Below are 24452 nucleotides of genomic sequence, written 5' to 3'. Positions count from 1 at the left end.
GGTATGAGAAACCCAGAACAACTGTGTGCAAGCCCCTATAAAAACTTTTGAAATTGCCCACCCTGTACCCCACGACCCCCCCAAAAAAACATGATACATACATCACAGAAGGAGGCAGTCTCCAGCAAAAAATTGAGAGTGTTGCTTCTCTCCTGTCTGCCAGGATACCTGATAATGCCTAACTTGATTGCATTTTCTGGGTAGCCAGGCCATTCCTTTGAGATGGTAAATACTTTAGTTCCTGAATCTCTCACACATATTGATAGTTTGCTCAGCTTAACAGATACTTGCCAGACTGTATTTGCAGGGAGATGTAAGCCACTACAGTCCAAAGACAATTGGAAAGCTTTCCCCATTTCTTCTTTGGAGAAATATTTGATGACAAATATTTGTCATATTTGATGACAAATATTTGGGAGAGTCAAAACAGATTCAGGGTTGCTCTCTTGTACTACCTCAGACACATGGTTTATATACTTATGCATGTGTTTGCCTTGTACATATAATGATCATTTATTCTATATTTGAGACCTTAGAATTCTTTTTTTCAATTGTGATACATAAAGAAAAAAGAAAATACACAAACACACAGAAATAAACTGCTATTTACACAAACAAAAATCCTTCCCACCCCCGTGACCTTAGAATTCTTATAACACTATACAAGTTAAGTAGAGCCAGTTCTGGGGTCATGGGAACTGCCTGCCTTGTAATCAAAAGAAATTTCTGTAAATACGGTACATTTCCCTAGAAATTTCTGTTTTTTGGACAGAACAGTGGGACATCCCAACACATGGGAGAGGTGTTCGGTTTTCATCCAGGAACTGTCTTCTTCCTCTATGCCTCATCTTTGCGGCCCAATGTGTTGAATGTTTACTCAGAAGTAACTCATTAAGTTGAATGCGAGCTACGTGCAGCAGAGGATCGCAGCCGTTCTGTCCCGTGGTAACAATCCAAAGCCAGATTTTCCTTTTTGCTGAGCGCTAGAATTTTCAACTGACAAAAATCAAAGCCGTGATATGATTTTCGGGGCGGCGGGGGGGGGGTAAAGAGAACGCAACTGTCCCGAAGCTCGTTCTCATTGCGCAGACTCGAAAGGGGGCGTGACTAACGGGCCTGTTGGGGAAGAGCGCCCGCCTACCCGCCCGCCGGAAATTCCTCGAACGCCTGCGAGCACGGAGAAGGCTTGTCCATCACGCCGTTGCGCCCGCCTTTTCCTGCGCCGCTCTACAATCCCCGCTCTCGTTTGTTCCGGCACAGCCGCGGCCGGTCTACGGGTGAAAGTCACTTTGAGGGAAGAGCCTTGAGTGCCGCTGCTGCCGTTGCTGAGGTGCGAAGCGCGGAGGCCCGAGGGAGCCCGGGCCGGGAGGAGGAGGGGAAGCCGGAGCCCGGGGGGCTGGGCCCGGCCTTCTCTCGGAGACGGACCGGGGTTTGGGTGCTGGTTGCCGCTAGGCCGGAGTCCTTCCTTCCCTCCAGGGGAACCGGCCGACGGCGGCGCTCAGGGCCCAGAGGCTGGAGGGCGGGCGAGGGGACGGAGCGGGGAAGCCCTGGGTTCGAATCCCGCCAAGGAGGTTTTCCCAATGCGCCCTTTTCTCGGCTTTCATCGCCCCTGTTCTGCAATACTGGGGCTTTAATCTTCCTCCGGGGTGGGCAGGCTTCAGGCCCGGTGGGACCCGCTCTGCGTTTTTAATAATAATAATAATAATAATAATAATAATAATAATAATAATAATAATAATTTATTATTTATACCCCGCCCATCTGGCTTGGTTTCCCCAGACACTCTGGGCGGCTTTCAACAAAACCCTGAAATACAATAATTTAAGAAGACGTGCGCTTAAAAGAGTGGATTCTGAGCCCAGGAATGAGATAAATTACACACGTCCACTTCCGGGTCTACAAATCCCACCCCAGCCCCTGCCTCCAGGAGCCTTAAATTATTTTAGCAATAATGTTGGAAGGTGGGGAGACTGGAACACGCATGTATATATTTTGTTGTTGTTGCCACTCCTGAAACAATTGGGCCAGGGCTCTTTGCTGAGGTATTTGAAATCATCCAGGGATGTGCTGCCCTTTACCCACCCTTGATCCTGCAGGCATTAAAATAGTAAGGGACCTCAGAGTTCCATTTAGTCCAGCCTACTTCCGGGTTTGAGGGGGACAGCCACTACTGCAGCATCCTTGATAGGTGCCAATCTAGCTTCTGCTTAAATCTCCTTCCATGGCAGGATGCTACACAATCTGCACAAAATGAAGCACTCCCCCCGTAATATTTAGTCTCCAGTTTCTTACACATAATTAGATCTTCTGCTCCTACCTGCTGGAGCAACAGGAGATAGATTTGCCCCATGTGACAGCTGGTTGGATAGTTGAAGGTGACTGTTGTGCCACCTCTTAACTGTCTCTTTGACAGTCTAAATATAACCGATGCTTATACCAATGTTTCAGAATTGTTGCAATGCAAAAATACTCAGGTGGCTAAAAATTACGATTAAAAAAAATAAATAGGTTTTTAAAAGATGATTTGTAAATACTATGTTTCTTTTCATAAAATCTGAACATAAGCATGCTGGACATACAGTTAATCTCCAAACTGAATCAGAGCCCCTTTTCATTGTGCTAAAGGAGGCCTTTCCATATAAATGAAGTTATGAATATAATGAACCTGTTATGAATAGCTACACTCTTAAGTGCTTTACAGGTCTTAGGATTTAACTGCTGTTTAGGAAATATATGAAGAAGTCTCTGTGGGAAACTTTATTTAAATCAATGGTTTCAATTGCCTCCTTTCCTTTGCTGTCACCTTGATGTAATTCAAACATCATTGCTATTTATGTGTGAGATACTTTTGAGTACTTTCTAATGTATCATCATTTGTTGTATAGTACATGTCTTTTTATTTGTTGTTCGGTTGCAAGAGGCTTTGCAGGTGTGTTGAGCTGGCTTGTCATCTTCCTCCTCCCTTTAGTCTTAGCAAGGCTGATGTACGTTTTTTACTAGCGGTGTAAGAATTTTAGCAGGGAGTGCTCCAGCGGGAAGGTAAACAGCGTTTCCATGCGCTGCTCTGGTTTGCCAGAAGCGGCATAGTCATGCTGTCCACATGACCCGGAAGCTGTACGCCGGCTCCCTCAGCCAATAAAATGAGATGAGCGCCGCAACCCCAGAGTTGGCCACGACTGGACCTAATGGTCACGGGTCCCTTTACCTTTACCTGCTCTTTCTGTCAGCATGCTTGGGCAAAAGCTCCCAGTGCTGAATTTCTGCCTGCTGCACAACTGTTGTAGGTGCAGCTGCATAGCTGAAAGAGTATTGATGGTGGCATTTTTAGTGAAGCTCCAAATAGCTCTTTCTCTAACCCACTGACCACGTAAGGTGACCAGGTGGAATGGAAGGCTTCTGAAATGGTGCAGGAGAGGAGACTTTGGTGGAGGCAGCTTTAATCAAACTTGCTGCAGAACTGACAGGTTGCACCTGCTGGAAGCCTCTGCTTATAGAATTACTGAAGGTACAGGAGTACTATTCTTAATTGCTTCTCGCCATCCTACCAAGAAGTAACTATTGCTACTTTGGTGCATCTGAGATCAGGGAGCAAGACTTTTTAGGTATGCTTGATACACATGTTTCAGGTATGCAGTCATCAGGAGCGGGAGCAGGGCTTTTGATTGCATTAACTTCTTGTGCTGCAGATGTAGTACTGGGAGCTGTCATCATGCTCAAGGCAGCTCATAACATGAAAATATTTACATAATTAATACAAACTACAAACATAGTAATAAACAGTAAATAAAACAAGTCAAATAGTACACAACCAAACAGAACAATTGCCACATAAATCATATGATCTAAAAATAAAGATGCAAGAAAATTAGTATCAGAAATAGCAATAAAACCCACTGAATACTCCAAACCAAGAGTCTGCTCAGCAACCTCAGCTTTTGTAGCTGGAGTCAGCCAGGACCCCACCCTCCCAGGCCAGTTGGAAAAAAGCTAGCAGAGCAGGAAGGTCTTCCAGAACTCACAGCAGTGCAGGTGTGAAGAAATTTTGCCCCTTCAGATGTTGCTGAACCACAACTCCCATCAGCCCCAGCAAGCATCACCATTTGCCAGGGATGTAGTTCAACATCTGGAGGGCCAGAGGTTCCCTTATACCTGCTCTGCATACTATTACTCTCCTTCCAGCATGTTCACAGCAGTGTTGGGACTTGAAGCAATATCCTTGTGGCCGCTTATCAGGCAGATACTGGGTGATGGGGTTTTAATGTTGTAGATTTGTTAGGGGGTGGTGTACAGAGATAATACTGTGTTAATGTATTTCTTTGCTGCATGGATTGATAGGTATACATGTGTGTATGCGTGCTTGGTGGGCTGGGGTTAGAAAGCTAACAGTGCAAGTAGATAAATAGGTACCACTGTGGCGGAAAGGTAAACGGCATTTCTGTGCGCTCTGGTTTCCTTCACGGTGTTCCGTTGCACCAGAACTGGTTTAGTCAATGCTGGCCATATGACCTGGAAAGCTGTCTGTGGACAAACGCCGGCTCCCTCGGCCTGAAAGCGAGATGAGTGCCTCAACCCCATAGTCACCTTTGACTGGACTTAGCTGTCCAAGGGTCCTTTACCTTTACCTTTTAAGCAGTGTTCTGCTCCCATGATCTGACTGTGCTGCCATCCAGTTGTTGGAATGCTCCCTGAAGATATAAATATCTTTGGGACACATAATCCCTTAACATGGGATATGGGTTCTGAGCGTTACTGCTGTGAAGCTTCTGGGTCTTTTCATATTGCTGATTTTATATATTCTTTCAGAGAAGAGAACATGTCCGAAACCATAAAGGAAAAGCTGGAAAATTACCGAACGGCTCCGTTTGACAGCCGGTTCCCCAATCAAAACCAAACCCGGAACTGCTGGCAGAATTATCTTGGTGGGTATAATTTATTTATGTGAATTTTTGCATCCTTGGGTGAGTAATGAGAAACTAGGACTATTCATCATCTGACATCTGAGTTGCCAGAGAAGTATAAAAAATGAAGTTGTCCTATTGTACCATGTCTGAACTTCCGAACTGTTGACTTTCACTACTGCAGGCAAGGTCCATAGTGTACTGTACAAGTCTTCCTAAAAGTTTCAGGCTGCAGCACTTCTAGATCTGTGCATAAAATGAGGCAGTAAGTGGAAACAATAGGAAAATGCAACAGGTCAGACCATAATATTATCACTGTAATATCCTTATTACGAGAATGTGCAAGTGTTTTGTATTCTTTTTTGTAAGTTGGGTAATCTGGGTACTTTCTATAGTAGAGGAGGAAAGAAAGATTAAATAACAATAAAATAAGCAGAGATAGGCAAAAATAATGTCTGATGCCACCTTGTGCAGAATACATCGAGTCTTGCGAACAGTCTGGGATTTTAAAAGCTGCAGTGGTCATCTTCATAAGTCTGAATCATTTCTCTCTCCACAGATTTCCACCGCTGTGAGAAAGCCATGAATGCCAAGGGAGGAGACCCTTATGTCTGTCAGTGGTACAAAAGAGTGTACACGTCCCTTTGCCCCGTTTCTTGGGTATGTGAATGGAACTGACCAGGGTTAAGGAATGTGTATGTGAAAGAGAAATAGGTGTCAGCGTAAAGGATGGGCTTGGTGGGTGGTGTTTGACACATTTCAGTGCTCTGTTATTTGACTGGAGGGGAGGTTCTGTGGACCATAGGCTGTGTTGGGTGAAGCCTCAGAGATGCAATAGACAGGTGCTTAATGTGTGTCAGAAAACTTCAATCTGCTCAAAATGATAACTCCTAAAACCTATTATTTTGCATAAAATTAATAATGTGAGCCTGATATGTTCCCATATTTTTAGCTGTATGTGGCAAACTAACAAGGAGGATATGCACTGATAAGTGATGGGTAATAAAAGAACATAACTGGAACTTCTACTATTTTTATTGTATTGCCTTGGGACCTTTTCATGGACAAATTGCAAGGTCAAAATTTTCTCAAATATGAGGATAAGCTAGATAGCTATGCAGGAAACATAAATATCACCTTGCAATATTTTGCAGGCAACTCCCACAAAACCCACCAAAGAAGACTATTATAATCTATAGTTATGAGGATTAGAAATGTGATTTAATTTTCTACAAAGAAAGCTGCAGAATTCCATGTGAGGAGGAGATCTGTAGTCTTAGTCACTTTGCCTCTGTACTAGCCCAGAAGATATGACTAACCAAAGAAGCCTATTGGTCTTTTTCAGGTCACTAGCTGGGATGAGCGCATAGAAGAGGGGACTTTTCCTGGCAAGATCTGATTGTCTTGCCCCTGCCAGTTGCTCCCTTTCTCATGACACTGCTGTGCTGCTGAGGTCCCCCCACCGAAATGCGGTGACTGAAGGATAGTCTGAAATAACGCTTTTTCTTGGTCATGCTGACTTGAGCGTCCAACATCATGTGAACAGTGCAAATTCTAATAAAAGGCATAAAAACATGTGGCTATGGTTTGTGTTAAGATCAGCAGATTACGTGTGAATTTGTGGTATTGTTGTCAATGACTGGGGTGCTTCTTATAGCATGTAGGATACACGATTCACATAATTTTCCACAGCACCCCTCCTTGCTTTGCCATAAACCACCACCCCTCCACTTCCACTTGATAAGCAGTCTGGAATACTTTTGCATATGGAATTTCCTACTTGCTTGTTAGATTGAAGGCTGATCTGGCTACATCACAGCCAGCCTTCTCTTGCAGCTGGCCAGTTCCCACTTGGTGCTCATGATAAAGGAATGTTCCACAGGTTGTTTGGATATGTTGTAATAAGTTACTTAAGCAGATGACAAAAGTCCCTGAATTCCGTGCTTATGCAAGAGGCGGGAGCCTAGATAACACATTTTACAGAAGGGAGTTATTTTCCTGCTGGGCTTAAGGTCTGACTTCATCACTGCTGCTTTGGCATTGTAGCATAGGAGTCAACTCCTAGGGGCCAACGTCACTTTGGGCCCTCAATAAAATATTTGAGGGGGCCCAAGCCCCCCAAAGTTGATGGTCATTGCCAATTGTGCACTTGTGCCGCATCTTGTGATCGATTATGCGGGGAGAGGCTTACCTGCCCCCCCATATTTTATTTAAGTTGGCATTCTTGCACTAAGGTGATATTTTTCTCCCACTGTGAGAAGCCCTTCACCTGGACAAAAGGAAAACATTAGGTGGTTGATTGCTAGGAAGCAAGCCCTACTCAGGGTGATTCAGATTGCTGTGTAAATATATGTAGGGCTGCATTGCAAAGTGACAGACCTATTTACATTTACTATTGAACTCTGTGGATTTTGCTTCTGAATAAACACACAAGGTAAGAATGAAAGCCTTGGCCTTCAGGGCTGATTGCAGCCCTCCACACCTCACTTATCTGGCCCTTGGGATTCCTCCGGCCATTCCCCCTTTCCCTAGGCATCACCATCACTGAGCTTCCTCTGTGTGCTTCTGCCTGGCTGTGAGGTGCTCCTTCACTCTGATAATGCCTCTTGCTTCCCTGGATGGAGAGGTGAGTGGAAAAATTACAGCACGATTCTATAAGTCCCACAGATTAATCGAGCATGTTCCCCCTCTTCAGTTTCTTCCAACCAGGGGGCACCCAAGCCCCGCCCAGCGTTCTGCGGGAAACGGAACGCGACGTGTCCATAGAGTTAGCAATTTCTCAGTCACACTGCTGCAGTTCTTAGCAATACTTCCGGTCTTGACCTTATTCCCTCACTCCTAACAAAAAAATAGGTTGCGGCCGAGTTTTCACCAGAGAGTATGACAAGGAAATCTACACCGTCTTGCAGCCATAGAGAGACAGCCTACGACAGCGCTCTGCTTGTACCGGAAGTTCTATTTTTTCTGCCACCGTCGGCGAGCTGCGCCGGAAAGTCTCCGGGACATCGTCATCATCGCTGCGCCGGAAGTAGTCTCGGCGGACGGTGGTCCATCTAGCTGTAGGAGCGGTTGCTACCGACTTGGAAGAGCACTTGAGCCATGGCGGCTCCGGCGATTCCGCCCCCTCCGCCGCCGGGAGGGCCCCCCGGGGTGCCTGGAGGGGTGCCCGGGAAAGGGCCACCGGCGGCGGCCGCAGGAGGCGGCGGCGGCGCGAAGAGTGGAGAGGAGAGGCTGAAGGAAATGGAAGCCGAGATGGCCCTGTGAGTGAAGCGGGGAGTCTCCCATTGCGGGGCCCTGTGTTGGGGGGGCAGCGAAGACCAGCCAAAATGATTTAATGGACGGAGGTGATGGGAGCTGGAAGTCTGGGGACACCTGGGAGATTTCAGGGGGGCCCTCCATCCCTCCCTCCCTGTCTTACAGCGACAGTCAATGTTGACAGTGAACACGCTGGAAAGAAAAGCGTTGCAGGTGCTAGGAAACGGGGCTGTGGAACCCAGGGCAGTGTTGGTAATGGGAGCTCCGAGTCTCCCTTGCGAGCTGGGATGCTTCCCGTTCAGAGCCCACCTTAGCCTTGTTCTCAGAGCTTAGGCAAACCACCCCCCTTTTTTGCCTCCTGATTTCAATATGGGACAGAGCACATTTCTCCAAACAACCTTCTTTACAACTCTTGGTGTGGTCTGTCAATAGATTTTAAAACATTTGATTTTCTTGTCTGATGATGGTGGTGATTATTATTTGGTATTTATATCATGCCTTAATAGAAGTTAAAGTAGTGTCCATGGCCCCTTCCCCCTTATTTTCTCTCCTCAACAAACCTGCGAAATTGATTAGGATGAAAGTGTTGTAGATTCCAGAGTGAGCTTTGTTGCTGGAGGGGTGGGATTTGAACTTGGCCCTTCGTGGTCCTCAGCATGGATATAATAAAAACAATCAAAATATCAAGCCAGTTGTTCAGATTAATAATAGAATGGTGTATGTGGGGCATTTGTATGGCAAAAGAATCATATAAATGCTATGGGTTCTTGTTTACAGGTTTGAACAAGAGGTGCTGGGAGCTCCAGTATCCTTGCCTCCTGTTGCCCCTGTGGTAGAAGCTGTCCCAGTTGCCCTGGCAGTGCCAGCTGTGTCTGCAGTCCCCCCGGTCCCTGTCATCCGACCCATCATTGCCACCAACACCTACCAACAGGTGAGGAGTCTGCCTGAGACTTGCCTTTTGCAATGCAGGATGCTTGCTGGACTGCTTTGAGGGACAGGGCTGTAGCTCAATGGTAGAAAACATACTTTGCATGCAAAAGGTCCTAGGTTGAAATCCTAGCATCTCCAGTTGGGAATGGGGAAAAATCTCCTGCCTGAAACCCCAAAGAGCTGCTGACCATGAGTACTGTATAGATAATGCTGAGCTAAATGGACCAGTGGTCTCACTCTATATTAAACAGCTCCTGGCTTTCGGTAGAAGCCTTGAAATCTGGTGCAGGTGAGAAAGGCAGGGCTTTGGGATTAGAGGTTCAGATTACACATTTGTAGTTTTCAAAATATATTGGTGCTGTCACTTTTCCACTTTGGCTGAAGCAGTAGGTGTTGATTTAGGTTTTTTATTTTTTTAAACAAAGTAATAATAATAAAGTAGAAATAAAAATATGCACTCCTCCCCCAAGCATTCCATTATAACTATCCAACCTTCCAAAATTTCAACACATCTTGCGATAGTTTGACCCCTTTCCGTTTTAACTGCACAAATTCTCCTCAAAATCATTTCTCCTGCATATTCCTGTCTTACCTTAATAACACATGTTAATTTGTCATTAATTGCTGTATCCCACACCTCTTTATACCATTCTTCCATTTTATATTCACTTTGCCCCTTGTTTATTTGTAGTATTTATTGTTGTTTTTCCCTTTCAAGTTCTTTTGCTTCAATTAAATCTAGTCTCCAACCCAGTATCAGGCTTCAGGCCCGGAGACCGGAAGTAAGAGTAATTAATTATATTCATATTATTTATTTCCAAATATTTTACTGTCATGGGTATTGATCCTTTCTTTTTTACTTCTACTACTTAAATGTAAGAGGTCCAATAATTTCTAATTGTCCATTTTTTTGTCTTCACAAGCCATTTGTTTTAGATTCTTTTCCAGCCCATAAGTTTGACGTCTGGCCCAGGGCTTGTGTCTAGCCCAGAAATTAAGTAGTAATGTTTATTATTTCACTACTCCAAATTACATTCCTGCCTGAAAAGTTCTTAAGGACTGACCTATATTCTTTGCTTCATAATACTTGTTCTTCAGAATGAGAAATCCATCCTTTAAAATAATTTCTCTCTGAGCTCTCAGTTTCTCCTGCTTACTCCATGGCCAGCAGAGCCTGCTCCCCCCGCCCTAATTTAGGTTTTGATCAGTGTTTTGAAACAGTAGAATATTTCTTTTTAGCACAGAGGTAACATAGTGTGGTGTAATTCTACAACAAACCATTCCTATAGCACTAACACTGTGTTTTTCTCTTCATTGCTACCTCACCCATTAGGTTGTGACGTGCAAGTCCTCTTTCAGTCATGCCACATTTACCATGCTGCTGAGTGCAAGGCAGAATTGGCACACACCATGCAAGTTAGATAGGCGTTTGATCTTCAGGAAGCAAGGATTACAGATAGTGTAGGGTTTTGGTCTGATGCAGCAGAGCTGCTCTTAGGAAGCTGGGGTGAGGAGGATGAATGTGTGAATACTAAACCTGCGTACTTGACTGTTTATCTTACTTTGCTGACATCTGTTCTTGCCATTTATTTATTTTTTCTTCTTCTTCCAGGTCCAGCAGAGTCTGGAAGCCCGAGCAGCAGCAGCAGCCACTGTGGTGGCCCCCATCGTGGCTCCTCCAGTGCCATTTGTGGGCCCAGGTATATAGCCAGTGCCTTTGTAATTCTATGCTTACCTGAGGGATGTGAAGCCTGTGTCCCTCCAGTTGTTGGACTCCCAGCTTTCATCAGCCTCAGCCACCATGGTTGGGGCTGGTGGAAGTTGTAATCCAGTGACCTCTGTACGGTCACAGGTTCTCCACAACAACTACAGTTATGTCAGATATTAAGTTGTGTCCCACCCAAAATGCTTAAGAGAATAACCAAGCAATTAAAACAGATTAATAAATTGTTAGGGCACTAAGATCACATCAGCAGAGGAATGAGAAAGCTGTGGCCCTCCAGCTATTGCTGGACTACATTTACGACCATTCCTGGCCTTTGACCATGTTGAATGGTGCTGATGGGAGTTGAAAGTCCAGCATCTGGAGAGCCACAGGCTCCCCATCTCAGCTAAACCAAAAGAGCTAGGAATAAAACATTCAAGAATCTATAGGTTGTAGGCCTGAAAGAAGAAGTAAGTTTTCATCGCTTGGGGGGGGCACTAGGGGGCGCATTGGAAGATGGCCGACAATACCATCTCTCCGACCCACACGGGGTAATTAAGAGGCTGTTATGGGAGTAGGCAGCCTCCCTTGTTGCCCCAAGGAAATGGGGAACACTGCCCTTGCCTGCTGTGCCCATAAATCACCCCCTAATTCGAAAGAAGGGGGTGGGGGCCCTTGGCAGAATGCCCCCGTGTGGACATCGGCTCTCCTGGACGCTGTGTCTGATCGCGCACTAGTTGCAGCAATTTGGAATAATTAATTACAAAAGAAGCAAATGCACATATTTCAAGTGAAGAAGGGGAGTGAAGTCTGCTAATTTAAGTGACCTCTGCGAAAGAAGACGACGGGCTGGAGAAACAGGAATATTTTACGATGAAGATACACCAAAGGCGGGGTATGTTGACAACGGGGCTGAATGGGGGGGGGGACTTTTTTACTTTCCTTCTATGTGATTTACAAGAACCCCTCCTCATTAGAACCGTCGGTTGAACTGACCCAAGCAGGATGATTAAGGTATGTGTGGAGATAAACTTTAACCAAAAGTATGCTTTATGGAGACCGAGAAGCAATAAGAGCTTTTGGGAATGGCGCAGCTATTAATTCGGAGTCGCCATCTTGCCAAAGGATTTATAGCCGGGAGGAAGAATGGATTTGTTTTCAGTCTGCATTCCTAGTGAATCTCCTCAGAGGTTTTGAGAAAGGAGGCAGATTGGTGAAGATTAATGACGCTAAGACTGTTTTGATGTATGGAAGTGATGTTATATGGAAAACGTCTGGATATGGCTACTGGATAAAAAAAATAGTATCCACGCAGGATTACAAACTGTTCTAACCAGCTTGCGGAGACTATCAGAGGTCACAAAGAGAAAGGAAAAATATATGAAAATAACAACAAGAGATGTGGAAAAATAATAAGAAAGGACTGGATAGTACTGTGAACATCATAAGGTTAGATTTGTGGACATTAAAACAGCAGTAAGAAGCAAGAAGTTGATTGGATCCCTTCGGAACTTGAAATATGGGTACCCCAAACAAAAATTTAAAATTTGGCTGTGTAATTTGGAATTTATGTAATTTGGTTTGATTTGATGTGATTGGTCGGTTAATAAAAAATTATTCCTAAAAAAAGAAGAAGAAGAAAGAAGTTTTCAGCTAGCTTCAGAACAGCAAGAGGGAAGTGTTCAAACAGAAATTCAAACTTGGTTGACCCTGCAATAAAGAAAGTTCTTTTAAGTGTTTCCTCCAATCACACCTCATATGGAGGCAGGGCATGCAGAAAGGGACTCTCCAGCTGACCTAAGTGGCCAGGCAGGCTCACATTGGAGAAGACGATCCCTTCAAGTATACTGGTTGTCAGTCATTTAGGTTTTAAAGGCTAATTGCCAGCACTGTGAATTCAGCCTGGAAACAGTAAAGTTGATATAAAAGAGCCGAGATTGCAAAGATTGTGAAATGGGCTTTGTATGTCCAAGGGCCATGAAATCCATTCTCTCTTCCCTCCAGCTGTCCCCCCGCAACGCCCCCCCATCCTCCGGCCGACCTTTGTGCCTCATGTTCTGCAGAGATCCGGTAAGCTGTCTTTTTTATTATTTGTTGGTTGTGTTCACCGTTTTGCAAGGAACCTGGAGTGGGAGGTTTGGTGGGATTCTGTGGAGGCAGATAGGAAGCCATGATTCAGTGGGAGTGCACATGATTTGTATGGATGAAGGCTCAGGTTCAATCCCCGGGTTGAGGATATTGAGTAGCTGGGAACAGCCTCTGCTTTGAAGTTGATGGCAAGGTGCTGGTGGTCAGGATTAGTCTGATTAACTATAGGTCTTCTTATTAAGAGTAGGGATGGGGAATCTTTGTGCTTCCTGAAGTTGTTGGACTGCAGCTCATGTCATCCTTTACTGTTGACCATGCTGGCTGGGCTGTTGGAGGGCCAGTTTCCCCATCCTTGATGTAATGTATCGTCTTCCTATTCAGCACAGAAGTAGGTTTTCTTTCACCGATCCTCTTCCTGTGACTCTTCCTGAGAAGCAGGTTTATCTTAAAAAGAAAAATCCATTAGGTGTTTAGCCATGTTTCCATTATAGCACAAGGTATGGGTGGTTTTAAAGAGTGTTAGCCTTCTTCCCCATGGATTTTCTATTGATGGCTGCTAGGAATGATGGCCGTGTTTAACACCCACTGTTTGAGACAGTATGCCTATGAATGCCAGTTGCTGGGAACCAGAAATTTGGAGAGTGCTGTCACTCTCAGGTCCTGCTTGTGGGCTTCCCATATATCTGGTTGGCTACTAGGAGAACAGAATGTTGGACTACAGTGGTGCCCCGCAAGACGAATGCCTCGCAAAACGAAAAACGCGCAAGACGAAAGGGTTTTTCGGTTTTTGCGTCGCTTCGCAAGACGATTTTCCCTATGGGCTTGCTTCGCAAGACGAAACGTCTTGCGAGTTCTTGCGAGTTTGTTTCCTTTTTCTTAAAGCCGCTAATCCGTTAATAGCCGCTAAGCCGCTAATAGCCGCTAAGCCGCTAATAGCCGTGCTTCGCAAGACGAAAAAACCACAAGATGAAGAGACTCGCAGAACGGATTAATTTCGTCTTGCGAGGCACCACTGTAGATGGGCCTTTGGCGTGATGTGCCTATTGTGCCTCACAGCATTTGCACAGAAGTTGGGGAGAGGCCTGAACGCACATGACTCCATACCCTGTTGTCTCTGGGGCTCTCAGGGAATCCAGAGGCTTTTTGAGGTTCAGCTGAGTTTGAAGGAAAAACCAATAATTTCTTCCCCTTTGAGCCACACCGTATTTTATCTATTTTTAAAATTTTTATACTGCTTTATATTTTTAATAAAAACCTCAAAGTGGTGTACAGCATATTAAATCAATAAATCAATAAAATAATAGCTGGGCGATGTTCCTCCGGCCTCATGAGGAGCCTCTTCAGTAGGGCTGGGTGAGTGTGGGCCCTGCCCCCTAGGCCAGGTGGAAAGGGCCTTGCGGGGAGCATATAAACCAGTCAATGAATGGGAAGTATGTTTTTCTGAATGCAAAGCTCTCTAATTACATTTCTAAGCTAGCCTGCCAAGGGTATAGAAACTGAAGGTTGGGTGGGCAGAAAACACCAGAAATATTTTTAGATGCCTTTATTGGTCAGTGTGCTGAGTGCTGCCTAACATTGATTTCTAATTATTACTGCATTTTCTTTTTGCAGGTGGCCCTCGTCCTCTGCCAATGCGGCCTCCTCATCACCAGTCTATGGTGGGGCCCCCCATGTCAGGCCCCCAGGGCCCCCCAATGCTTATGGGCCCCCCAATGCAGAGAGCACCTGGCCCGCCCCTAGGGGGCATCGGGCCCATGAGATCTGGTCCCCCGGTGAGTTTCTTTTTCTTTGGCGAGAGGGCGGGGGTGGTATCTGTTTTTCTGATTTTTGAGGCTGCTTCTGTGCCAGAGTTTACTCAGAGGGCAATAGATTGGGACATGCCAGTGGAGACCAAAGGGGAATACGTGGAGCTACTTTACCTGGGTTCCCCCCCACTTCAGCCAAAAAAAGGCTCCCAGATCACTCGTATAACAGGGTATTCCCTATCCTTAAGTCTGAAATCTAAAGATACAAGGTAGGAAAGAAAAATGCATTAGGAAGTGGAACGAAATAAAAAACTTGGGCGCAAGCTCTCAAGTAACAGAGACTTGCAGGTTCAAAGTGGGATGGGGACTTGATCAGCCTCATACTTCGGATATTAGCGTTGAACTTGCAAAACTGACACTGATTGCTGCCTACTTTTTGGCTAGGTTGGGCCAGGGATCCCCGTCGGTCCTCTGGCGCCGCTGGTGCCTGTTCCTCGACCCGTGGTGGTGCCCCCCAAAGTGAACCCCACTGTCATCCAGGCCGCTCCCACAGTGTATTCTGCCCCACCAGTGAAGAAGCAAGAGGTTAGTAGTGAGCGCGCCAAATGAAAGCCACATTTTTTATTATTATTACTATTTATTGCATTTGTATCCCGTCTTTTCCCCCCAGGAGCTCAAGCACGTGGTTCTCCCCCTATCCATTTTATCCCCGCAACAATCCTGTGTGGTAGGTTGGGCTGAGACTTGGCAGTGACTGACCAAGGTCACCCAGTGAGCATTATGGGTGAGGGGGGATTTGCTTCCTGGGTCCTAGTCCGACGCTTTAGCCGCCCTGAGCCCGGCTTCGGCTGGGGAGGGCGGGATATAAATAAAAATGTATTATTATTATTATTACACACATAGTTTATTTTTTTTTTAGAAGATATTTATTGAGATTTTACAAAAAACAGAAGTTTACAGAATAAAAAAGAAAAAAACATATAAAAAGAAGAAAAAAAATACAAAAAAAAATACAAAATACAAAAAATGAGTAAGTAAGGAAAAATTTAAAACAAATCCATTCTTTTGTATCCTTAAACTCATTAGCTTGTTTCCTTGACCTCCTCACACCTCCCCTTTTTGTGTTCCCATTTACATAATCAAATCAACAAATCCTTACCCTCTTTCATTTATCTATATATCTTAACATATTATAACTCTATATTTTCATCCATTTATCAATCCATTTTTACATATTCTTATTATCTTTGTTGCTAATACCACTTATTTTCAATCCAACATCATTTTAACATTCATTAATTTTACAGTGTTTCTGCAGATAGTCTTTAAATTTCTTCCAATCTTCTTCCACCAACTCTTCTCCCAGGTCTCGGATTCTGCCAGTCATTTCCGCCAATTCCATATAGTCCATCACCTTCATCTGCCACTCTTTCAGGGTGGGTAAATCTTGTGTCTTCCAATACTTTGCAATAAGTATTCTTGCTGCTGTTGTTGCATACATGAAGAAAGTTCTATCCTTCTTTGGCACCAATTGGCCGACCATGCCCAGGAGAAAGGCCTCTGGTTCCTTCAGGAAGGTATATTTAAATACCTTTTTCATTTCATTATAGATCATCTCCCAGAAAGTCTTAATCTTTGGGCACGTCCACCAAAGGTGAAAGAATGTACCTTCATTTTCTTTACATTTCCAACATTTGTTATCGGGCAAATGATAGATTTTTGCAAGCTTGACTGGTGTCATGTACCACCTGTATATCATTTTCATAATATTCTCTCTTAGGGCATTACATGCCGTAAATTTCATACCAGTGGTCCACAACTGTTCCCAGTCAGCAAACATAATGTTATGTCCAACATCTTGTGCCCATTTAATCATAGCAGATTTAACCGTTTCATCCTGCGTATTCCATTTTAACAGCACTTGGCCTCCATATTGAGCTTTTTCTGAGCCTTTGCTTCCATTGGTGACAACCACCTTGGGGTTTTATTTTCAAGTAAGTCTTTATATCTTATCCAGACATTAAACAATGCTTTCCTGACAATATGGTTTTTAAATGCTTTATGTGCTTTAACCTTGTCATACCACAAATATGCATGCCACCCAAAAACATTATTAAATCCTTCTAAGTCCAAAATGTCTGTGTTCTCAAGAAGCAGCCAATCTTTCAACCAGCAGAATGCTGCTGATTCATAGTAAAGTTTAAGGTCTGGCAGGACAAATCCGCCTCTTTCCTTTGCGTCAGTTAATATTTTAAATTTTATTCTGGGCTTCTTGCCCTGCCAGACAAATCTAGAAATATCTCTCTGCCACTTCTTGAAACAGTCCATCTTGTCCAAAATTTGCAATGATTGAAACAAAAATAACATTTTTGGCAATACATTCATCTTTATAGCTGCAATTCGACCCAACAAGGAAAGCTTCAAATTTGACCATATTTCTAAGTCTTTTTTCACTTCTGTCCAACATTTCTCATAGTTATCTTTAAATAAGTTGAAGTTCTTAGCCGTCATATTAACCCCCAAATATTTTACTTTCTTAACTAATGTTAAACCTGTTTCCTTCTGAAACCTCTCTTTCTCAATCGGTGTTAAGTTTTTCTCAAGAACTTTAGTTTTTGACTTGTTCAGCTTAAATCCTGCCACATGACCAAATTCTTGAATCAGTTCTAATACTCTTTTCGTACTAGATTCTGGCTCCTGTAACGTCAAGACTAGGTCATCTGCAAAAGCTTTCAATTTGTATTGTTTGGCTCCGACCTGAATACCTTTAATCAGACGGTCCCTTCTAATCATATTTAGCAAAACCTCCAAGACCGAAATAAAAAGCAATGGGGAAATTGGGCAGCCTTGTCGTGTCCCTTTCTCTATTTTGAATTCCTCTGTCACCACATTGTTAACAATTAGTTTAGCCTTTTGTTCTGAGTAAATTGCACTTATACCATTTTCAAACCCTTGACCAACCCCCATCCCCTGAAGATTTTTCTTCATAAAATTCCAAGAAATATTGTCAAAGGCTTTCTCCGCATCTATGAAAATTAAAACTGCTTTGGTATTAATATTCACTTGCAACTTCTCCAAAATGTTAATTATGTTCCTCGTGTTGTCAGACAAGTGTCTACCTGGGAGAAAGCCAGCTTGGTCCTTATGTATCTCTTCCACTAATACTTTTTTAATCTATTAGCCAAAATAGCAGCAAATATTTTGTAATCCACATTAAGCAGGGATATGGGGCGGTAGTTCTTAAGTTGTGTCTTTTCAGACTCAGTTTTTGGTATAAGCGTAATATAAGCTTCCTTCCACGACTCTGGTGCTTTTTTCCCCTCCAAAATTTCATTACAGACCTCCTTTAGTGGTTGATCTATAGTATTTTGAGGTTAAGCCATCCGGCCCTGGAGATTTACCCAACTGCATATTCTGAATGGCACCTTCTATCTCCTGTTCTGTAATCTTGTGGTTCAGCATTATCTTCTTTTCTTGAGAGATTTTCTGTAGTCCATTTGTTTTTAAAAATTGGTCTATATCAAACTCTTTCTGTGACCCTTGTGTATATAACTGTTTAAAATACCTCTGGAAGCATTTTCTAATTTCTACAGGATTCTGAATGTTCTTTCCTTCCACTTCCAAATTAGTAATAGTATTGAGCTTTTGTCTTTTTTTCATTTGCCAAGCTAGCAATTTTCCACATTTGTTAGCCGATTCAAATGTCCTTTGTCTCATTTGTTTAATTTTCCATTCAATTTCCTGATTCATCATCTTCATATATTGCACTTGATATAACTTTATGTCTCTCAGAATCTCTTGTGATTTTGATTTCGCTCTTAGTTTCTTCTCACCCTCTTTTATTTTTTCCAAAATTTTATCTTTTTTCTCATTTTGGGCTCTCTTCTTTATTGTATTCTGTTGAATCAGAAACCCCCGCTTTGCTTGCGTCCCAGATTATTCTTTTTTCCGTAATAGTATTCAAATTTATCTCAAAATAGTCTCTCAAGGTTTTTTGGGCCTTCTTGATAACCTCTTGATCTCTAAACAAGGTGTCATTCATCCTCCATCTAAGCCGACTGGTGTTAGTTTCATCTCCATTTTCACAGCATTATGGTCGGAGCAAGTTTTTGGGCAAATTTCCACTTTTCGAGTCTTAGGTGCCAGTCCTCTAGTTATCCATATTTGGTCAATTCTTGTCCATGTCATTTTGGCTTCAGAGAAGAATGTTCCCTCTCTTCCTAAGGGGTTCTTAATTCTCCAAATGTCAATCAAATCCATATTGTCAGTCAGTTCAAAAAAAGTTTTCGGTAGTCTGCCATCTTTAGTTACAACCTGTCTCTGCGACTTGTCCATATTTGTAGATACCACTCCATTCATATCTCCCATCATAATAATGTTGTAGTTCATATAATCTAACAATGTCTCATGCAATTTCTTAAAGAATTCAGATTTCCCCTCATTTGGTGCATAAACTCCTACTATTAAAAAATTTTCTCCTTGTGATTGAATTTCAATTGCCACAAATCTTCCTTGGTCATCTTTAAAAACGAATTTCGGTGATAGGCTCTCTTTTGCATAAATAACAACTCCTCTCTTTTTAACCTTATCCGATGAAATAAACACTTGACCCAATCTTTTGTTAATCAATACTTTCCTGTGTAGCCTTATCACATGTGTTTCTTGTAAGCAAATTAAGTCCAATTGTTCCTTTTTCAATAAATGAAAAACTTTCCTCCTCTTCTCCGGGGAGTTAAATCCATGAATATTCCAACTTACCGTATTTTTTGCACCATAACACTCACTTTTTTCCTCCTAGAAAGTAAGGGAAAATGTCTGTGCGTGTTATGGAGGGAATGCCTACAGGTGGCATGCCTACGGATTTTCCTCCTCTAAAAACTACATGCGTGTTATGGTCGGGTGCGTGTTATAGAGCGAAAAATACGGTAATAGTTGCAGAGACATGGTGTATTTATTCTACTTTCCTCCAACTGCTCCCAGTAATTCCTCTTGTTCTGACGGTGGTATCACTTTTTCTAACTTGTCCAATCCCAAAGATGGTGGTACTATGTCTAGTACTCCTGGCTTTAAAGCTCTCAGCTCTTCTACAACTTCTTTTTGCAGGTCTTCTTCGTGTTCTCTCAAGAATTTTTCTTTATCTTCCACTGATCTTATTTTAAACTTTTTCCCTTTAAAAGTAAAGGATAAGCCTTGGGGGAATTCCCACCTAAAAATGATTCTATTTCCTCTCAACAGGGCCACCAAATCTCCGTAATTAGACCTAAGGTCCAAAAGATATTTCGGAATGTCCTTGAATATCTCCACTCTTGAATCGTTTATTTCCAAAGTCTTCTGGAAGTGCAGACTCAGTATTTTATCTCTCTCCTCTTTTGATCGGAGGGTAATCAAACAGTCTCTCGACCTGTTCTTTCTCCCTCCTCTTCCAAGTCTAAAGGCGCTTACTATCTTAAAGTCTTGCTTGTCATCCAAGTTCCAAAAGCCTGCAAATTCCTGTCTAAGAAAATCACTTAGGCTATCTTTTTCAAGTCCAGGGACCGCCCTGATCCTCAGATTAGTCTGTTTCTCCCTCAGTTCAATCATGGACAAAAGCGACTGATGGTCCCCAAGCTGTTTGCATATCGGTGTTATTTTTTCCTCCACAGCCATAGTTTAATTCCCCCAAGTGTCCAGTGGGTGGATCCTTTCTGACACCGTACAGGAAGTTGTTGAACTGCGCCGCTTAAGATTACCTTTGCCAGGCAGTTCCGGCAAGGTGGAGGCATCTGAAAAAAGGCTTCCAATGTGTACTACAGCGGTGACATCACAGCCCTTCCTCTTCCTTCTGCAGGAAGAGCATCGGGAGCCCCCGCCTCCTGTGGTGGAGGAGAAGGAGCCGGTTGGGATGGAGGAGCCTGTGATAGGTCCAAGTATGCCGGAGGCGGAGCCCGTTCCAATGGTGGATGTGAGGAGCCTGCAGCCACTACGTGGGCATGAGCAGCCACCCGCGCGGGGGAAGCGATCCCGGGGACCCGATGCTGGATTTGTACCTGTCGAGGTAAGGAGCGGTGGTGGCTTCCCACTAGAAATGGGCAGAAACTGTTGGGGAAGTGAGGTGAGATACCTCTGCAGCAGAAGTTGCTCCCACTTACAGTCACCACACAGAAGCAGCTTAAGGTCCAAAACAGTTTACCCTTGTAGAAGACAAGGCTTCAGTAAAGCAGCTCCAGACGTTGATATATACATACAGTTTGTATGTAGACTTTTTATTCTGACAGATATATACATACAAGTGCAAAATATTTCTATATTCAAGATATAACACAGACTCCAACTCATGGACAGACTCATGGGCTGACACACTACAGCAAAAGACCCAGCCACCATGAGCTGACATGCTTAACACTGGGCTGTAACCATAGCAACAGGCTTGACTGACCTTGTAGCTGTTGGCTTATCTCATACATGGGTGATTTATGCTAATGAAGGAAATTAGCTCCTTCCTCCATGTCCAGTTCCTCCAACAGGGTAAATGAGAATGTGAGGGGGAAGAGAGTCTGGTTCAGTCAACCTACCTACTCGGAGGTCACCAGGCTAGAAACAAATTTCCATTTGAAAGAAATTCTTGAAGTGGTCTTTTGCCTAATCAGCACATTCTCTCTCTTCCCATCCCCGGCCAGCCTGTTGTAGAGAGCACACCAGAGGACAAGAAGAAAATGAAGCAGGAAAAGCTCAAGCGCTGCATCCGCACAGCTGCTGGGACATGCTGGGAGGACCCCAGCCTACTTGAATGGGATTCTGGTGAGTGTTCATTGTCATGTGGGTTGGTGAACAGTCAAAAATACTGGCAAGAATCCTCATTGCAAGGGACTGTTCCCTCAAGCTTGGGGTTAGTTGACACCAGTATATGACAATAAATTCTTTCATATTTAAACTTACATTTGAAATAAATGTTAATTCAAGGTTAACAAACTTCATCAAGCCAAACTTGAATTTTGAGACTTGGATAAAAAACTATTAAAATTAGACAGGTTTGGGGAAAATAACACACAATTTTACTGCTGTTTGAAGGCCGAGGAGTCACAGAAGACACTGAGGACAAGTACATTGACTGCTGCAAATCATCCTGCTTTCCTTTTGCCCACATACTTTGCCATCTTGAGGGCCAGAAACTTGTTATGTCAGGAAAGGACAAGAACAAATTGTCAAAAGGGCCAATTGCCCAGTCTCATGTCTTGTGCTCTTCCTCCCTCTGTCCCCCCCCCCCAGATGATTTCCGGATCTTCTGTGGCGACCTGGGCAATGAAGTGAACGACGACATCCTTGCACGCGCTTTCAGCCGCTACCCCTCCTTCCTGAAGGCCAAGGTCATCCGGGACAAGCGCACCGGCAAGACAAAAGGCTATGGCTTTGTCAGCTTCAAGGACCCAAACGACTATGTCCGTGCCATGCGGGAGATGAATGGTGAGACGCTGCCTGAGCTGCGGACCCAGTTCATGGGAGCGGAATCCTAGAATTCCGAGGGTTGGGGTGCCTGATCCCTGTTGGGCGGGGGGTGGGGAGAGCTAGGAGCTGTATGCTCACTCCCAGTGGAGCCCCTGCTCTGCTGAAGTGGGGAAAGATCATGGGTCAGGGGCAGAGCATGCACTTCGCATGAAGACAGTCCCAATTTCAGTTCCTGGCATTTCCAGGATCAAGTAGCAGGCAATGAGAAGAACCTTTGCTTGAGACCATGGGGAACCTTTGCTTGAGACCCTGCTGCCAGGCAGAGTAGATAGAATTAGACTAGACATACGCAGTACTGTGGTACCTTGGTTCTCAAACTTAATCCGTTCTGGAAGTCCATTCCAAAACCAAAGCGTGCTTTCCCATAGAAAGTAATGCAAAATGGATTAATCCGTTGCAGACTTTTAAAAACAACCCCTAAAACAGCAATTTAACATGAATTTTACTATCTAACGAGACCATTGATCCATAAAATGAAAGCAATAAACAATGTACTGCAGTCACACAATCAATCAATCAATCAATCACTCAGTAGGTGAACTGGGTTCTACGCAGTCACAAAAACAAAACAAAAAGCTGCAAAAACAAAAACACAAAATATATAGCAAAAACAGACAGACCTCAAAACGGAAGCGTGGCACTCAAAACGGAACACGTTCGGATTCCGAAAAAAGTTCACAAACCGGAACACTTACTTCCAGGTTTGCAGTGTTTGGGTTCTAAGTTGATTGAGTACCAAAGCCTTTGAGAACGAAGGTACCACTGTAGTTTGCATCAGGCAGCTTCCTGTATTTAAGGCAGCACTATGTCTACTTGTTTTCTGAATCTTTTGAACATTCAATACTACACGGAAATAGCCAGCTCCTCACCTGCTAGCACTGTTGTGCTGGATCTTGAAGGCCCTCTTAGCATCTTTAAAGCTGCTGCTTATTATGACTATTACTATTACTGTTTACTGCCTAAGGTCCCAGGGCAGGTCATAACAATTTAAAGTGCAACATTAAAAACATTATAATCACAAGTGTAGGGTGAGTCCTAAAACACTGCATCTCGGGTGTCAAAGGACAAGGTAAAAGAGGTGTGTCTTCAGCATATGATGGAAACTGTAGGGAAGGTGTCAGATGCACCTCTCTGGGGAGGGAGTTCCACAGACTAAGAGCTGCCACAAAGAATGTCTTTTCCTGGGCTGCAGCCACTGAGCTTTTGAAAGTGATGGAACTATTGAGAGGGCTCACTCTGCTGATGTTCAACACCTGAAAGGATCTGTAACATGACATACATCTCGATGAGGGAGCAGGCCAAGGCTGTCTGGAAACGTGTATACCTCTAATCTGGTGTATATTTCGAGGAGTGTGACTGACTTCAGATGCTCCTGCTTGGGGAAGTCTCTATGGTTGCTCAATTCCCACATTAGTTGTCTTGTTTGATGACGTAACTGGAGGCCATTGGCACAACGTATTACGTTGAAGCCCTGGGGTGTCAGCCAGTGAATTAACCGAGGGCAGCTTGGGAAACAGCTCCACGTTTCTCCAGCCACACAAGGTGAGCTGGCCTGGACAGGGCAGTCTTACTGAACCTTCCTTCCTCTCTCTCTGCCTCCCCCCCCCAATCTCCCCCCTGCCCTTTCTCGTGTGTCTGCGGCAGGAAAGTACGTCGGCAGCCGGCCCATCAAGCTGCGCAAAAGCATGTGGAAAGATCGCAATATTGACGTGGTGCGCAAGAAACAGAAGGAGAAGAAGAAGTTGGGGCTGAGGTAACGAGGTGCAGGATGCCGTTGTCTGCTGTTCACCCATGAGCCCCTTGAAGCAAGGAATTGTCTGTAGGCCTGTTCGATCCTGCCCTCTGCTGGAGAAGAAGCAGACCGCAGGAAGAAGCTGACGGCAGGAGACCGGAAGTGCTTTGTTACTCCATCAGTCCAAGGCCTCTTCCGTGTACGTGTGTGTTCTCTCTTTGTCATACACAGACAAACCCTTCCCCATTAGCTCTGCAGTCTAATAGCAGCTTTGCGGGTTCGATGCTGAGGAGTCGCAACCTACAAACTCAGCTGGGGGATAGTTTGTGCGTAATGACAACTTCCGTGGACAAAAGTCTTCCTACCCAATAAAGTTGTGTGTATCTTTTTTTTTTCTTACTACATCCATTCAGCTTGTCTTCTGTGTAGTTATTCCCTTGCTAGTTTCCCTCTGGCCAATATGACCTATTGTGGGTCCCCCACATTTTTACTTTTTTAAAAGACAGATGCTGGAGTTTGTGCCCCTCCGGGCTGCTGGACTGCATCTTCCCTGACTATTGGCCAGGGCTGGTACGAGTTGGAGGCCACCTGGTTCCCCATCCCTGGGCTAAATGGCC

The 24452-nt window shown here is 44.1% G+C and overlaps 2 protein-coding genes across 2 annotated transcripts; both read left to right on the top strand.

Moving 5' to 3' along the window:
* Positions 1–1189: 1189 nt before the first annotated feature.
* LOC128418538 (cytochrome c oxidase subunit 6B1) lies at positions 1190–6473 on the top strand. The gene is made up of 4 exons (XM_053398283.1): positions 1190–1330; positions 4804–4919; positions 5458–5558; positions 6244–6473. The coding sequence occupies exons 2-4, from the start codon at positions 4814–4816 to the stop codon at positions 6295–6297; spliced, it is 261 nt and encodes an 86-aa protein (XP_053254258.1). The 5' UTR covers positions 1190–1330; positions 4804–4813; the 3' UTR covers positions 6298–6473.
* A 1435-nt stretch (positions 6474–7908) lies between these two features.
* Positions 7909–24243, top strand: RBM42 (RNA binding motif protein 42). Its single transcript, XM_053398281.1, has 10 exons — positions 7909–8158; positions 8931–9084; positions 10696–10783; positions 12793–12858; positions 14488–14648; positions 15066–15206; positions 20449–20655; positions 21278–21398; positions 21867–22061; positions 23748–24243. The coding sequence occupies exons 1-10, from the start codon at positions 7998–8000 to the stop codon at positions 23858–23860; spliced, it is 1407 nt and encodes a 468-aa protein (XP_053254256.1). The 5' UTR covers positions 7909–7997; the 3' UTR covers positions 23861–24243.
* Positions 24244–24452: the final 209 nt, after the last annotated feature.

Source organism: Podarcis raffonei, chromosome 8, assembly GCF_027172205.1.
Source record: "Podarcis raffonei isolate rPodRaf1 chromosome 8, rPodRaf1.pri, whole genome shotgun sequence".
NCBI lineage: Eukaryota > Metazoa > Chordata > Lepidosauria > Squamata > Lacertidae > Podarcis > Podarcis raffonei.
Note: the sequence above shows the minus strand (reverse complement) of the source record. Positions and strands in the feature narration are given on the sequence as shown.

Excerpts from the sequence above, each read along its gene's own strand:
- LOC128418538 (XM_053398283.1), top strand. The coding sequence starts at position 4,814 with ATGTCCGAAACCATAAAGGAAAAGCTGGAAAATTACCGAACGGCTCCG. Across the intron at positions 4,920-5,457 it reads CTGCTGGCAGAATTATCTTG|ATTTCCACCGCTGTGAGAAA; the intron begins GTGGGTATAATT and ends CTCTCTCCACAG. Across the intron at positions 5,559-6,243 it reads CCCTTTGCCCCGTTTCTTGG|GTCACTAGCTGGGATGAGCG; the intron begins GTATGTGAATGG and ends GGTCTTTTTCAG.
- RBM42 (XM_053398281.1), top strand. The coding sequence starts at position 7,998 with ATGGCGGCTCCGGCGATTCCGCCCCCTCCGCCGCCGGGAGGGCCCCCC. Across the intron at positions 14,649-15,065 it reads CCATGAGATCTGGTCCCCCG|GTTGGGCCAGGGATCCCCGT; the intron begins GTGAGTTTCTTT and ends CTTTTTGGCTAG. Across the intron at positions 21,399-21,866 it reads CCTACTTGAATGGGATTCTG|ATGATTTCCGGATCTTCTGT; the intron begins GTGAGTGTTCAT and ends CCCCCCCCCCAG.